This window comes from Citrus clementina, unplaced genomic scaffold (assembly GCF_000493195.1).
Source record: "Citrus clementina cultivar Clemenules unplaced genomic scaffold, Citrus_clementina_v1.0 scaffold_8, whole genome shotgun sequence".
Classification (NCBI taxonomy): Eukaryota; Viridiplantae; Streptophyta; class Magnoliopsida; order Sapindales; family Rutaceae; genus Citrus; species Citrus x clementina.
The window spans coordinates 4057859-4072517 of NW_006262022.1; the positions used below are offsets into that span (position 1 = coordinate 4057859).

Here is a 14659-nt window from a genome sequence, read left to right on the forward strand (position 1 = left end):
ATCAACAAATGAATGTGTTTAGCAAATAGGTTCTCAAAGTTATAACTTGAACAATAGTTATAATCAATGTTTTTGAGGAAAAATATATTATTGAACGAACGATAAATTGTAATTTGAATATGAGGATGATTGATTAAAGAGCTACATTTGGCTATGAAATGCTTTGGATGTGAAAAAAAAAAAAAAAAAAGAGTAAAAAAAGGCTAGTAATTTATGACTTAAGACAAAAGAAAATATAATGCACTAATCTTCTTTGGCTTTGTTGATCAATTAACACTTGTAAGTGTAAAACACGCAGCGGCTGTCTTCAATTCGTTTTCTCCAACATGTTCAATAGATTGTGTTGTGTCTTTCAATGATTCTTCCGAACTGCAAGTACACAAACTCTCTTGTCAATCTCAGAATCTCGGGAGAAAAATTAAAAAAAAAAAAAATCATCTTATTAATCAAGAGACCACTTTATTCAACTGATCGACAATTATTATTTTCTATTAATTATTATTTAGTACCTTGACTCGTAAGCTTCCTTAGAATCTACGTACGACTGTCTGTCATCTACGGTATCGAAAAACGGATGCATCTCATCACAGTCCCGGACGACCTCTTGTTGGATTTCCAGCGGCTGTGATGCAACCAGTTGGGATTGAAAGGCCATGGAACTGCCATTGTTGTTGTTCGCAGCATGCGTGTCTTCAACCCAGACGTCTCTGGCATCCATGTAGAGAGAACTGTAACTGTTGTAGGAGTAAGAAGCAACTGCATCATCATCATCATTAGTATTATTATTGTGGAGGAGCGAAAGGGCATCAATATAAGGCAGCGCCATGCCCAGTTCCAATTGCGAGGGCACGTCATCGGCCGCCACAGTCGAAAGCTGTTGTTGATAATACATCTGTCTGTACATGTCAAGTTGTGCCTGCGCGGCGCGCAGCTCCGCCTCCACCTGCCAAATTTGGTACTGTAATTGACAAACGACTCCCAAACATCCGTGAACGGGGTATCTGTCGCGGATGTTTGCCTCGTAGATGATGGATCGCATTGCTTCCGCTCTCCGCTCGGCGTCCAGGGGCTTTATGATGCTCAAGATGTTGCTTCTTCCGAATAACTTGTGCGCATTTTGAAACAACCTGGGTTGATCGGCGGGAAAGTAGGGTGCCAGCGGGCAATCAGAAGAGCACCTCCTCCTTTGGTACTTGCAGGCAGCACAGGCTTGGCTGGCCTTAAGGGTCATGTTCGTTCAAGCATTCAGATATGGTAATGGAACGTGCAAAATTGTCAAGAAAGAAGAAGAAAGCCAGAGAGTGTTTCATAAGGAGAAAAAGGGTATTAGTGAACTACGGTGATGGTGATGGTGATGGTGAAATGGTGAGTTGAAACCAAAATGGTTAACACACTTTGTTTGAAGTGGGATATGAAAGGGTCTAAATAAGAGCGGATTTACTGGATGTGAAGAGACTCAGTAAAAGCAAAGAGATAGAAGATATGGCAACCGAATATTTCGGAGATGTTTTTTTCAAGTTGTGAATAACCGAATGGTAGGACAAATGTTCAAATTTTAGCACTCTGGCCAGAGTCCTCATTTCTTGGGCCACTTACGGTCAATCAAAACCTGCTTTTTTTGTATTTGAGTTTACACGTACGTGGCTTGAAACTAAAGATTTTTCACTCCTAATTTTTTAAAAACATCTTTGGTCGGTCGGGGTGAAAAATATGGTGCTAAATATATAGTGATTTGTGTTGTTATAAATAATTGTTTTAAAAAATATGAAATCAAGAAATTAGTCTTAAAATCTAATTTCATTAAAGAAAGAAGCACCAATCTTATAAAAGTTTTCTTGGATTTTGATTAAATTCAAACTCAAATAGTGATAAAATAAAGCAATCTTACCATTGGAGGCCAAACTCACGTCTTTCTACTATAATCTCTCTATATTCAAAATTCCCACTTTAAAATGTACCTACTCCCACAATGATTTTGAATCTAGAGCACTCCAAAATTTCAATAAAAACCAAAATTCACAAAACCTAAGAAAAATTTTTGATAACCTTTGTCAAAGAAAACTACCGTTTTTCCCTCTCTCTCTTTTTTTTTTAATAAAAAGCAAATTAAATTCTTAAAAGAAATCTTACCATTTGGGCTTATGTACCTAGCATCTTGATTTAGATTTTAGTTTTCATTATATTGTTTTGGAAAAATAAAGTTTCATTTTGCATGTTTCAACTCTGACCAAGGATCATATCCTATTAACTTTATAACTCTTTCTTCTCTTAATCATCTGTTCATTTATCTTTTGCCTGTAACCGTAAAATTGATATTACATCATAATACACATACCTTCTAACCTATAAGCAACGTAAATGCATAGATAGGAAGGAGAAAAATGGAAAGAGAAATTAAGAATTTTAAGTTAATAAAAAGAAAATATAATTAAGTATTTGCAAGTAGTGAAGACATACACGATTGAAACAACCAGTTTCATTTTTTTTTATCTTTTTATGTTTTATTTTTCCAGTTTGGCGACCTCTCTTTCAATTCTACCAAAATCTGCTGCCTACTCTCATTGCGTGCAATAGTTTAGTACATTTTGTGCGAAATCCTGTTACAAACTTCTCAATCACTTGCTTTTCTTGGCACTGGTACATGTTATCCCGAAATCCTGTTACAAACTTAGCAAGCAGTTGCTTTTCTTGGCACTCTTAAGTATAGAAGGGTGATATTTGTGGGTAATAGTTGCAATTAGTTTCCTCTAATATTTTAAAATAATTTTATATATTTTAATCAAAATCCTAATATTTGGAGTGACTATATATAACTTATATTATGTAAAAAAAAATGTTTGCGAGAATGAAGGAAATTTTTTTTAAGAAAAGTAATGAGAAAATGTTATGAACAGATATTTTTTTTGGGATTAAAGTTTTTAATTTTGTATTCATGCTATATGTCATATAATTGAAGGACACAAAATTGTTATGTTTACATGAGTGATAAATCTCTCAAAAACTTTGTGACTAATGAAAAATTTTATGGGAAAAAAAAACTTTACATGAAATCTGAATATCACAAATTAACCTAGTATTAATTTAATTTAATATTAATTGAACAATGTCACTTGGATAATTAAATGATTGATTAAAGAACTACATCTGACAGTGAATAATGCTTTTTAGAAAATAAAATTTCAAAAATAGCCTCAAAACTATTAAATTTATACTGTAAGAGATAGTAAAATATACTACTGCACTTTTAAAATGCGGCTTCTTTTGTGTTTTACAGACGCTTAATATGAGCGCATTTAGTGGATGTGAAGGGGAGTTTCGGGAAAAATAATAAGAGATAGAAGATATGGAAACGAGTATTTGAAGATGTGCTTTTCGAGTTGTGAATAACTCGATCGAAACATTTTGGAACATTGGAGCATCAACTGAAACATTTTGGAACTGCAAAGATAATTATTAAATTGTTAGAATGGATAAAAACATTCCCCTATAATAGTTGTTAATACGAATAACATAAATTCTGATATAACTATTTTTGTACATTTTATGCACTCTACAAATAGGAGAATACATGGAGTTGAACATATATAGTAAAATAAGAAATTAAAAAATTTCGTTGAAATTGTTCATTTGGAAATTTCTCGATAAACTAATCATATATTCTTCTCTCCAGCAAAATAATAGGGCCGTTAAGCTCATTACTAAACTAATTCAAGAGATGAAATATAACCAAGATATATATTTTTTATCAAAGGTTGAATCGATCATTAAAAAAGGAATTAGGCCAAAAATTAGGATATATTCTGAGAAAATAAAACTTCTATTGAAGAGAAACAAATCATGAAAGGCTTTCATAAAAATTCTCATAGAATCAAGAATGTAGTTCATTATGTACATGTCAAATCATGAATTAGTAATTGCATCCAATCTCTAAAAAAACCCTATTGTTTTTATCTCTACTTTTGGATTGAAATATTTATGGAATCTCCATGATTAGGGTCAAACCTTATTCCATGGTATTTACATGAGATTTATCTTTCTTATTCTTGTGAAATTCCTTGAGAGGGCTTAGTTGATCCACAATTTATGTTCCATCTTTCATTTCCCATTTGTTTGTTTCGAGAAATATATCGATTAATTCCAAATTTTTCTTTTTCAATTACAAAATTAAGTATAGTGATAAAAATTGTAATTCAACTCTTATTGTCTTCCATCAGCTCAATAATCAATTTATACAACATATTCAAGGATATAAAAGGAAAATATTCGAGTGCTATAAATGAGGGACTCATCTAACCAATTCATTGTCACTTGTTCTTGATTCTTTGTAATGTGTATACGTCATAATATATGGTCTGCAATAACGGCCTTGATTCTTGCTGCCTCTGTATCGAAAGTCAACTGTGTTGGACCTAGAATATACATGGGTTCATTCATTAAGTTAAATTATCATACGTGGCTGATGTTTAAGAAAAAATAATACATTGTAATACATGAAAGATAATATTCGTTCTTAGAGGACCTATTTCTATGATTCATGTATTATATGTCTTAAGTCTAAAAGAAATTATATATGTAAATATCAAATCAAGTGAAATGCCTGGATCAAGTGGGAGAATGCTGAACACTTGTCTGTTGAGGTGTCTTCTAAAAAATGTTTCCCGTATGTGGACCAATATTTCATTGAGCTGAATTTTTCCACGTTTAGAGAAACAAGTGCCAGCTATCAGCTGCTATGATGACTAATTATAACTTTCATCATTTCATCTTTGATGGAAAGATGAAATATAAAGGAAATGGTGAACAATCGTTTGCCCCCTGAGACAATGTAATTTAACTAAAAAATACACCATTATGAGATTAAAGAAGGCTCGAAAGAAGCAAACAACCGCATAGAACACATCAATGACTGGAGGTCAATTCTAAACTTCCGCTCTTGTTTTTGTGGCCATGTTCTGTTATTCTTGCGTACTTAAGTTTTCTTACAAACTGTTGACTTAAACTCCTATATGTCTTAAGATAATTAGATTGAGAACAATACACATATATTCTTGTACATGGTTAACTTTTGGCTTTTTGTAATCTTCTTTCTTAATGGTTAAGTGCTTCATTAACATATTAATTCATACGACATAGCACTAGATAAAATAAAAGTTCGATAAATCTTAAGAGGAAACCGATATTATATATGGAAAAATATGATATTACTTGACGTAAGTACTATTTTTTTTTTTTTTTTTTAACCACTCGGGCAGTGGCCCGAGTGGCCAGGGCTGCTGCCCTCCAAGTTGGAGGGCAGCAGTTCGAACCCCCACAAAAGCATTGTGGGGGTATTTCCTTCCTCAATTAATTTGAGTGAAGGTACTCTTCTCCCTTACCCATGAGTGAGGAGTAGACATCCCTCGAATATTTGTGAGGGTTAAAATCTGGGCAGAGCTCCATTAGCATTGATGTCAGTTGGTCCCAGTAATAGTCTGATTTGTAAATATCAGTAATAGTCTCATGTATATGAGTTGTAATCTGAGCAATAATCTCATATAATCAAAAAAAAAAAGTACTAATTTTTTTTATTTTAAAAATACAAAATTAACATTCCAAGAAATCACTGAAAATTACAAAACATCATAATAAATAGACTATACTATATAATCCACTCTACCCACATAGGTGGATTGACACGATTATAGGATCTTCCTTCGAAATGAGGCTCAATTGTTCTGTCTTTTAAGTTAAAAATTCCCATGTCTCTTCCACCACCTTCAGGCATACCCTAATAACTCTCCCGATAATCATCTGTAAAATATATATGACTAGGCTTACACTTCAAAGAAACCGATGCTTCAATAGACACGGATGAATTATGGCCCAAGAAAAAGGCTCTATTACCCAAATTCTCCACTTTTGTAACCGCTTGAGTGGCAAAGTCAACTTGAAAACATCGAAAATTGTAAGTTTGATTATAATGCGAACCATCTCGAAAACCCACAAAAATTTCTCCATTTCATTCTACTAGATAAATCTGTTCTATAAGATCATCGGTAAGGTGGCCAGGCATCTTTATGACTTGGGTTTCCTTGGTCAGATTTTCGCCTTTGAAAACCGTTATGCCAGCACCATAATTGATGGCACAGAAGCTGTCCATATAATAGATAACATCTGCTAAACATCCTGTATTAGCTATTTCAATCATAGTCCATATTTTATCACCTCATTTACAATACCCCAATTTTATGAGTACTTCCGTGAATGATCATCACGATGTAGTCTGATGTCGTCAAGGGATCCGAGGATAAAACAAAATTTTCGATATAATGTGCATGTTTCTTGATCGACGCTTGATTTTTCCAGTCTCTAATTCTAAAACTCTTTAAATTTGGGAGTTTAATTTCAACACCAGTAAAAGGATGCAAAAGATTAACACCCATATCTCGACCAACAGTCATAAGCCAACCTTTGGAAGACTAGCACCGCTTACCTATGGCTTTTGGCAACTGTAATTGATGGATCTTTCCGTTTGAAAGATTAAAGAAAGCAAGCACGATGATTAATGTTGTCTATCGTTGGTGCAAGCATAAGGAATGGAACTTGACTAGACTTAATCTAAAGATCTTTCTAGCAGCAGCCAATCACCAGGAGTGACAAACCCTACCAAAGGCGACGTATTCTTCAAACAGTGGCAACGCCCAGCAATTTCGACCAAAATATCATGCGGAAGTTCTGACCAATCCACCTCCATAACTCAAAGAGGAAGCTCAAGAGGAAAAGAATAATACTATGTATTTAACTCGAGAGGAAATCATTACTAATATGTATGTAGCAAGTAAAATCTCCACCTATACATGCTCTCTCTCTCTCTCTCTCTCTATATGTGTGTGTGTAAGATAAATCATAAATGACCTAACAGAAAACCTTAGCCTAAAAGGTATGTTATTAATTAATTAGTCAAAGGTATCCTGCAAGAATTTGGTTTTCTAATAAGTCTCGATGTTATCAACGCGGCTGCTTTTTTCTAAAGTTTAGCTTTTAACTTAGTTTTCGAGTACAATATGTTTACATACAGTGAGGTTGAGCACTCTTAATTTTATAAAATTGTTATTACACTAACATCCTAAATCAAACAATTACGGAATAGACATTTTACCTTCGGGTTTAGATTTAGTGTTGTACTGATTTTTTTATTAATCTTTTAAAAAGATACAATGGATATTGGATAGTTATTGAATAAAAATATAAATCTAATTAAATCTATTTGTATTTTGTTGCTATACATGCACAAGTGATAATAATACTTTATAAATCCATTTTTTAATTTATAAACTATTTTTTAATAACACCCATTAATAAAATTTAAAATTTAGGATTATCAAATACTCACTAGATGTTTCTTGACATATCACTTTACTATCAATGTCTTCTGACAATTATATTTTATCACCTAATGTATCAAGTATTATCTTTTAGCACCAAAATATTAACACGGTTAAAAAGCTTGCTAAGGCCACAAGGGTATATGTGGAATTTCAAGTATGTAAAGCCATAACGACACTATTTTATCGAATGCATAATAAACACAACATAGTTGTATAAATGAAAATAATATCATGAGTTAAGTTATAATGAATATGTGAAAAAATTTTAGTTACTATTAGAAAACCTAAAATTCTATTTTTTAGATTTTTGCAATATTAAAAGATCATAAAGTATGATTATATAAAAAAAAAATTGGTACCTATCAATTTGAGAATACAAATCATTATGTATTTAGCTTTTGACATAAATACTGTAATAGCTAATAAATTAATGCTTTGGAATTGAATTTAAAGAATGAAGGTGGCATGGTAATGTGCATGAAAATTAAACATGTGAAATGGGTCTTTTAGCTATAGGAATAAAATACACTTCTAACATACTGCTTAGAGTACTGGAATCTTACTTGTGAGTCAAGAAATGTACACCTCTAACATATTGCCTTGTTCTCACCCTGCTTAGATCTCCCATACATTAGGCCATGACTAAGAGTACCTTTAAGGTATCTCATGACCCACTTCACGGCATCCCAATGCTCCTTACCAGGATCACTCATGAATCTACTAACAACACTAAAAGCATAGGCAATATCAGCTCTAGTACATACTATTGCGTACATAAGGCTCCCAACTACCTGTGTATATGGCACTTCACTCATCAAAAACTTGTCTTGATTAGTAACATGAGCTTGCATCTTTGAAAGTTTAAACTAAGACCCCAATGGAGTTTGAACAAATTTTGCATTCAGCATGTCAAATCTGTCAAGGACCTTTAGAATGTACCTTTCTTGACTCACAAATAGGGTTCCAGCACTCCTATCCCTGATAATGTCCATTCCAAGTATACTCTTAGCACATCCAAGATCCTCCATTTCAAATTCTGCATTTAACAGATCTTTGAGTTTCTTAATCTCACTCTTATCTTTGTTGGCAAGTAACATATCGTCAACATACAACAAAAGATAAACAACTCCACCTGAGCTTGAGCTTCCAAAGTAAACACAGCTATCATATTTACTTCTAAGATAGCCATTGGAGACCATGAACTCTTCAAATCTCCTGTAACATTGCCTTGGAGACTACTTTAGTCCATAAAGAGACTTATTTAAATGACAAACATGGTCTTCTTTTCCTTTGACCTCAAAACCCTCTGGTTGTGTCATGCAGAAAAGCAGTCTTCAACATTAAGTATAAAGTAAAACATAAATTATGTAAATGAAATATATGAATTATAAATAAAGGTAAAAAAATAATTAATATAAGAGTTATTAAAAAAATACATACATATGTAAAATAGATGCTCATTATAATAATGATTCTTATATGTTTCCTAATTTTGTTTCTAAATTAAAATTATAGTTTTGGCTTTATGTAATGATATATGTGAAATTTGATAAAGGATAAAACTTAATTAAATCTTGAAAAACTATTATTTTCATGTCTTTCAAAGCTATTAGAAGATAAAGTAATTTTTCATCCTTCTAAACCTCCAAAATGATCCTTGATTATAAATAAAAAGTAAAGTTTAAAACTACATGAAGTATGTATAAGACTGAAAAATTAGATCAAATTTTATTGATATCTCATATATATCTAGTAATATACGTATATCTTTTTTTTTTTTTTTTGCTTAATCCACACCAAGAAAAATAATTTTGCTTAATCAACTTGTTTAGTAAACAAGTACTATAGTAGAAAATGACAAAAAAAAAGTTTATATATGTCCTAGAATGAATATAAAATTTAGGGAAATTTACAGCCGTCCACCTATTTGTTTAGCCTTTTGCAAAAATACACAAACACTTTTTTTTTTTTCAACGCGCCACCTGAAGTTATCTTTTTATTTCACTTTTCCACTTCCGTCTAGTCTCCGTTAATAGAGTTAACAGAATATTAATGAAATGACTTTTTTGCCCCTCAAGGGAAAATTACAATTTAACCGAAATAAAAGACAAAAAAATAAGATTCAAAAAATGTAACCGTTAGCTCTCAAACGGCTACAATTTCGGCTATATATACACAGAAGAAATAACAAGAAACATGTCAAACAACTCACAATGCCCAAAGACATCATCTTCAAACACATCATTTATACCATTCATTTGCCATTTTTAAAGCTTAGAACCAGCCAAATTGAAACCAAAAACCTGCTATACATCAACCTAATATGCCTCATATAATCCATCAAACCCATAACTGCACATTAAAGCAGACAATTATGCCATCTATTTGTCCTAATTACAGCCATTACCAGCCAAATTGAAGTTAAAAACCTGCTTATACATAATCCACACATTCAAGCTCACAACTTTTCCTTTTCTCTTTTACAAATGGCATCGAGTTATAGCTCAAGTTCTGCAGTTAGTGGACAGCCACATAGAAAAGTTAAATGCATTCCTAAGAACTGTTGGTGTGGTGTGCAAGCATGTGCTATGGTTTCTACCACACAACAGAATCCTAATGCAATGTTTTGGTCATGTAAGTTGAATAAATGTAAGTTTTGGCAATGGTTTACTACTGAAGCTCTCATATACCCTAGTACTGATCAAATGGTGGATAATCAAAATATGGAGCTGAATGATGATATAGTGAAGATAAAGAAAAGACTTAAGCTCATTGAGGGGAAGCTTAAATATATCATAATTCTGCTGCTTTGTGTCTGTGCAATTGTGCTTTTTAAAATGTAATGTAGCTTCTTTTTATATACATTAATGTAATTAACTGTCGTGTTGGTTTTATAAGCTATAAATTAGTGATACTTTTAGCATTAACAGCATTAACAGATGCAACTCCAAAAGGTAACTACTAAACACTACCTAAAATGCACAACACTACCATATCTTGATTTAGAAAAATGCATATGAGAACCAATGCAAGCTTTTTAACACAACAGCAAAATCCCTGTAAGAAAAAAAGCAAAATAACTGTTTAAATAAGTTGCAACATAACATAATATCCAAAATGGTAACTATCCAAGAGGGCAACTACTAAGACATCATAAATAGTCTATGTGATTTCCAAAGTAACATATCATAATTATCCAAACTGAAGCCAAAATAACCATCATTCTTAAACAACAGCCTACAAAACAAGTTAAAAGTCAAGTTTACTTCCAATTTGCTCATGCCGAAGTTGGTCGTCCTCTTGTTCCAGCATGTCCACTACTAGATCCAGCCTTTCTTTTCTTTGTTCTAACTTCAGAAGTTTCTCCTGGACCACTTTGTATCTGAATACATGAAATGTTAGTTAAACAAGCTCAAACACAACAACAAAAATATCAGAACATGGAAGCATTTTTATATGCACCTGTTTTCGCTTTCTTAGTGCTTGGGATGAGGCTGCTGGTTGGGATGAGGTTGCTTGTTGGGATGAGGTTGCTTGTTGGGATGATCTTAGTGCTTGGGATGAGGCAGTTGCTGGTTGAGATGAGGTTGCTGGTTGGGATGAGGTTGCTGGTTGGGATGATCTTAGTGCTTGGGATGAGGCAGTTGTCGGTTGAGATGAGGTTGCTGGTTGGCCTGAAGCAATTGAACGTGATGTTGATGCCTGGGAAACATGTTGTGAATGAGCATCGAATTTCACAAGTAATGCACAATAAATAAAAAATGGGAAATTAGCACCTGTTTTCTCCTCCTCATTCTCTGCTCTGAAGCATTCAATGGCTGATTTGTTGTTGGTGATGCCTGCAAAACATGATAAATGTAGTAAATGCTGAACAATAAACATAAAAAATAGTAAAATATTTTTGTAATAAATAATAATAGTATAAACATACATTGGAATTATTTTTTCTAGCTCGAGCTGCCTTTGCAACGGATGGCCTTAATGGGCAGGACCTGACATTATGATTGGATCCTCCACAGAATGAGCAAATGATAAAAAATTTTCTTTTTTCTTTATGTGGCTCATTTGTGGCTTTTTTTCTACATTTCTTGGGCCTTCCAATCTTCCTTTGCACAATTGGAGGATCAATTAATGGTCTTCCAGTAGGCTCCCATGTACACTGGTCTGGAATAGGATTAAACATCAACGAATACGTGCTAAGGTAAGCTTGTTTGGTAAAGCACATTGGAACATATTCCTAAACTTCATGTCTTGCATATCCCATGGCAGCCATAGCATGTGCACAAGGGAGGCCAGCAATTTCCCAATAACCACAATCACATTTTCTGCACTCTAACATCACTACAAACCTCCTAGCTGGATAATAAGCTTTATCCATTACTTGAAAATTAAGATCGCCAGAAGCTTGCACAATCATTTTTTGTGCAATTGTGCTTTTTTTGTCCAGATGTTTCAACACCTTAGGCGTCAAAGGGCTTTCCCAAGTGGCTGCTTCATTTCTTCTCTTTGTAAACCGTTTCATAAGTCTACATCTGATTTCTTCAAGCATTGTCAAGCAAGGCCTGTCTCGATAAGCTAATATCCAGCTGTTGAAGCATTCTGATGCGTTATTATCAGTTCGATCTACCATACAGTTTGTGTCATACGTATGCATCGACCAATTATACCCCAAAAGCTCTTTTTCCAACCACTGATATGCATCTTCTTTTTCGGCCTTAATCTCTGCCATTGCCTCGCTGAAATCATGCTTGTTACTACTTTTAGCAGCCCTCCAAAATAGTTGTTTCAACTGTGCACCAGCAAACAACTTAGCAAAATTTGCATAAACATGCCTAGTACATGCCCTATGATAAGCACTAGGCCATGTGTTTGCAATTGCATTAACAAGTCCCTTTTGTCTGTCACTGATAAATGTCACTAGTCTGCCATCATCTAAGTAATTATGCAGGTGCTCCATAAACCAGCCCCATGTCTCCGTATTCTCAATTTCACAAACACATAATGCCAACGGAACAATCCCATTGTTAGCATCCATACCAACGGCAGCTAATAGCACTCCACCATACTTACCCTTCAGGTGACATCCATCAACTCCAATAAAAGGCCTACAGCCATTGAGAAAAGCATTTTTCTGTGCAGGAAAGGAAACAAAAAACCTTTGGAATAAAACTTTGTCAGGTATAGAGACAACATCACACAATACTTTGCAAATTGCTCCTGGATCAGCTTTCTGAATAGCTGCAGCATACTGAAACAGTTTTTGATATCCCTTGGAATGATCCCCAAATACCTCAAGTCTTGCCTTCGTTCTAGCCCTATACAATGTCATCTTTCCAATCTTCAACCCAAAAGTCTCTTGCAAATAATTCTTCAAGATATCAATCTTCACATTGGGATCAACAGCAACTTGATTCTTTATTTTACCAGCAACCCACGTGGAAGTTACTTTCACTGTTTTATTAGTAAGTCTGCAGCTATGCTTTTTTTTGTACTCTCGCAATATGAAACCACTTCCATTGTTCATTTTTGCACCAACCACATACCATGGACAGCCAGATTGCTTACAAGTAGCCACAAATCGTCTCGGCTCACTATATACTGTTTTAATAGCGAACATTTTCCTAACCATCACCTCATTTAATATCTCTCTAAAATGAATTACATCTCTAAATACATGCCCTACTTTTAGCCTATGTTTCCCATCAGCACCTATTTTGTACTCGTGTTCCTCTATATAATTAGTCAATTGGGCAGTGCCAAGCTCAATGTCATCATCAGAAGAGTTAATCACCTTTTTTACCTCTTTATCAACATCAGATAAATTATCATCTGAATCAGTTTCCAAGTGGCTGCTTTTAAGTCTTTCAGTAGCTCCATCACTAGTTCCATCACTAGCTCCATCACTAGCTCCATCACTAGCTCCATCAACAGCTCTATCAAGATCAGCTTGCATGAAGTTCACATCAAGATCATCATCACTGCTAAGCCTTCTGTCCGAGCAATCAGATAGCAGTGCATCCTCATCACAGTCATCATCCCTAACAACAAAATCTTTCTCAACAGCAGCATGTTCCACCACAGAAGCATGCCCCCCCATAGCAGCATGCCTCCCAACAACAGGATTTTCCTCAACAGAAGCATGTCCCTCAATTGAGTTATTTACCTGAGTAATAAGCTCATCAGATAATACAACTCCTAAGTTAGTCAACAACGCCTGAAATAAAGCAGCATCTTGGAACTGAGGGCAAAGAACTGGTACAACGTCAACTTCAAATACACGGGCACCCAAACGCTTATATAGTGCCAACAAACACTCCAACCCAAAGTCTGAATCTAGCACAACCTTAAGCTTATTCTCTGGGTTTGTAACGTTTAACAGAATCTGTGAGCTCGAGCCTAATCCGTATGCACCCGTAATCGTCAATGCAGCATCCTTTATTTTGGCTACAGTACAATCAGGTCCAAGCAACCCAAAATTCTACGTCTTATCTCTAAACGATATTACTAACTCCAGTTGTGTCATCCTAAATGATTTAGCAAATTCAGGTCCAAGCAACCCATCGAAAACGATTTAGCAAATTCAGTAACACGATTATAAAATACATGCATTATAGTAAATGTTCTTTTGGTTTTGTGAAAATAAATTCTAGGGTTTCCAACAACAATGGTTAACAAAAATCACCAATGGAACAATAATTAACAAAACATTGAGACTTAATAGTAAACAAATTCAACGAAACTCACTTGAAATTTGGCTGAAACCTCCTAAATTGAAACTTCCAGGCTTGTAACAATTCGTCTGTTTCGTCAACACTTCTGAATCTTCGTATGAACAAAACCCAAGCTTATTTCTTTGATGAAAATAGATGGAAATTGGAGATTAACTGGCTTGATTGAGCTTTTTCAAGCAACACAGTCAAAGACGAAGGTGGATGCCGAGAATGTTAGGAAATGTTTCTTACTTGCTGGACGTAGGAAATTCTATATATGAATAGCGTTAAACGATTGTGGATTTCTTTTTTTTTTTTTTTTTCCATAGAAGTAAAACGACGTCGTTTTACTCTTTTAGCTGGATACTGCGATACGATGTAGTTTTAAGTTTCCAAATGAAATATCGATTTTGCCCCTTTAACATCAACAATGTTCCAACGGAGACTAGACGGAAGTGGAAAAGTGAAATAAAAAGGTAACTTCAGGTGGCGCGTTGAAAAAAAAAAAAGTGTTTGTGTATTTTTGCAAAAGGCTAAACAAATAGGTGGACGGCTGTAAATTTCCCTAAAATTTATGATTAT

General features: G+C 34.2%; 2 protein-coding genes across 2 annotated transcripts; both read right to left on the minus strand.

Moving 5' to 3' along the window:
- Positions 1 to 215: 215 nt before the first annotated feature.
- Positions 216 to 1362, minus strand: LOC18035108 (LOB domain-containing protein 27). The gene is made up of 2 exons (XM_006423076.2): positions 510 to 1362; positions 216 to 369 (listed from the first exon to the last, which is right to left on the minus strand). Exons 1-2 carry the CDS (start codon positions 1229 to 1231, stop codon positions 267 to 269), a joined length of 825 nt encoding a protein of 274 aa, XP_006423139.1. The 5' UTR covers positions 1232 to 1362; the 3' UTR covers positions 216 to 266.
- A 10242-nt stretch (positions 1363 to 11604) lies between these two features.
- Positions 11605 to 13976, minus strand: LOC112096263. Its single transcript, XM_024179683.1, has 2 exons — positions 13925 to 13976; positions 11605 to 13811 (listed from the first exon to the last, which is right to left on the minus strand). Exons 1-2 carry the CDS (start codon positions 13974 to 13976, stop codon positions 11605 to 11607), a joined length of 2259 nt encoding a protein of 752 aa, XP_024035451.1.
- Between the last annotated feature and the right edge of the window lie 683 nt (positions 13977 to 14659).

Bases quoted from the DNA above. Each gene is read 5' to 3' on its own strand.
- LOC18035108 (XM_006423076.2), bottom strand. From the start codon at position 1,231: ATGACCCTTAAGGCCAGCCAAGCCTGTGCTGCCTGCAAGTACCAAAGG. The intron at 370-509 runs GTACTAAATAAT...GTGTACTTGCAG, and splicing joins AAGGAAGCTTACGAGTCAAG to TTCGGAAGAATCATTGAAAG.
- LOC112096263 (XM_024179683.1), bottom strand. From the start codon at position 13,976: ATGCATGTATTTTATAATCGTGTTACTGAATTTGCTAAATCGTTTTCG. The intron at 13,812-13,924 runs GTTGCTTGGACC...ATTGTACTGTAG, and splicing joins TGCTAAATCGTTTTCGATGG to CCAAAATAAAGGATGCTGCA.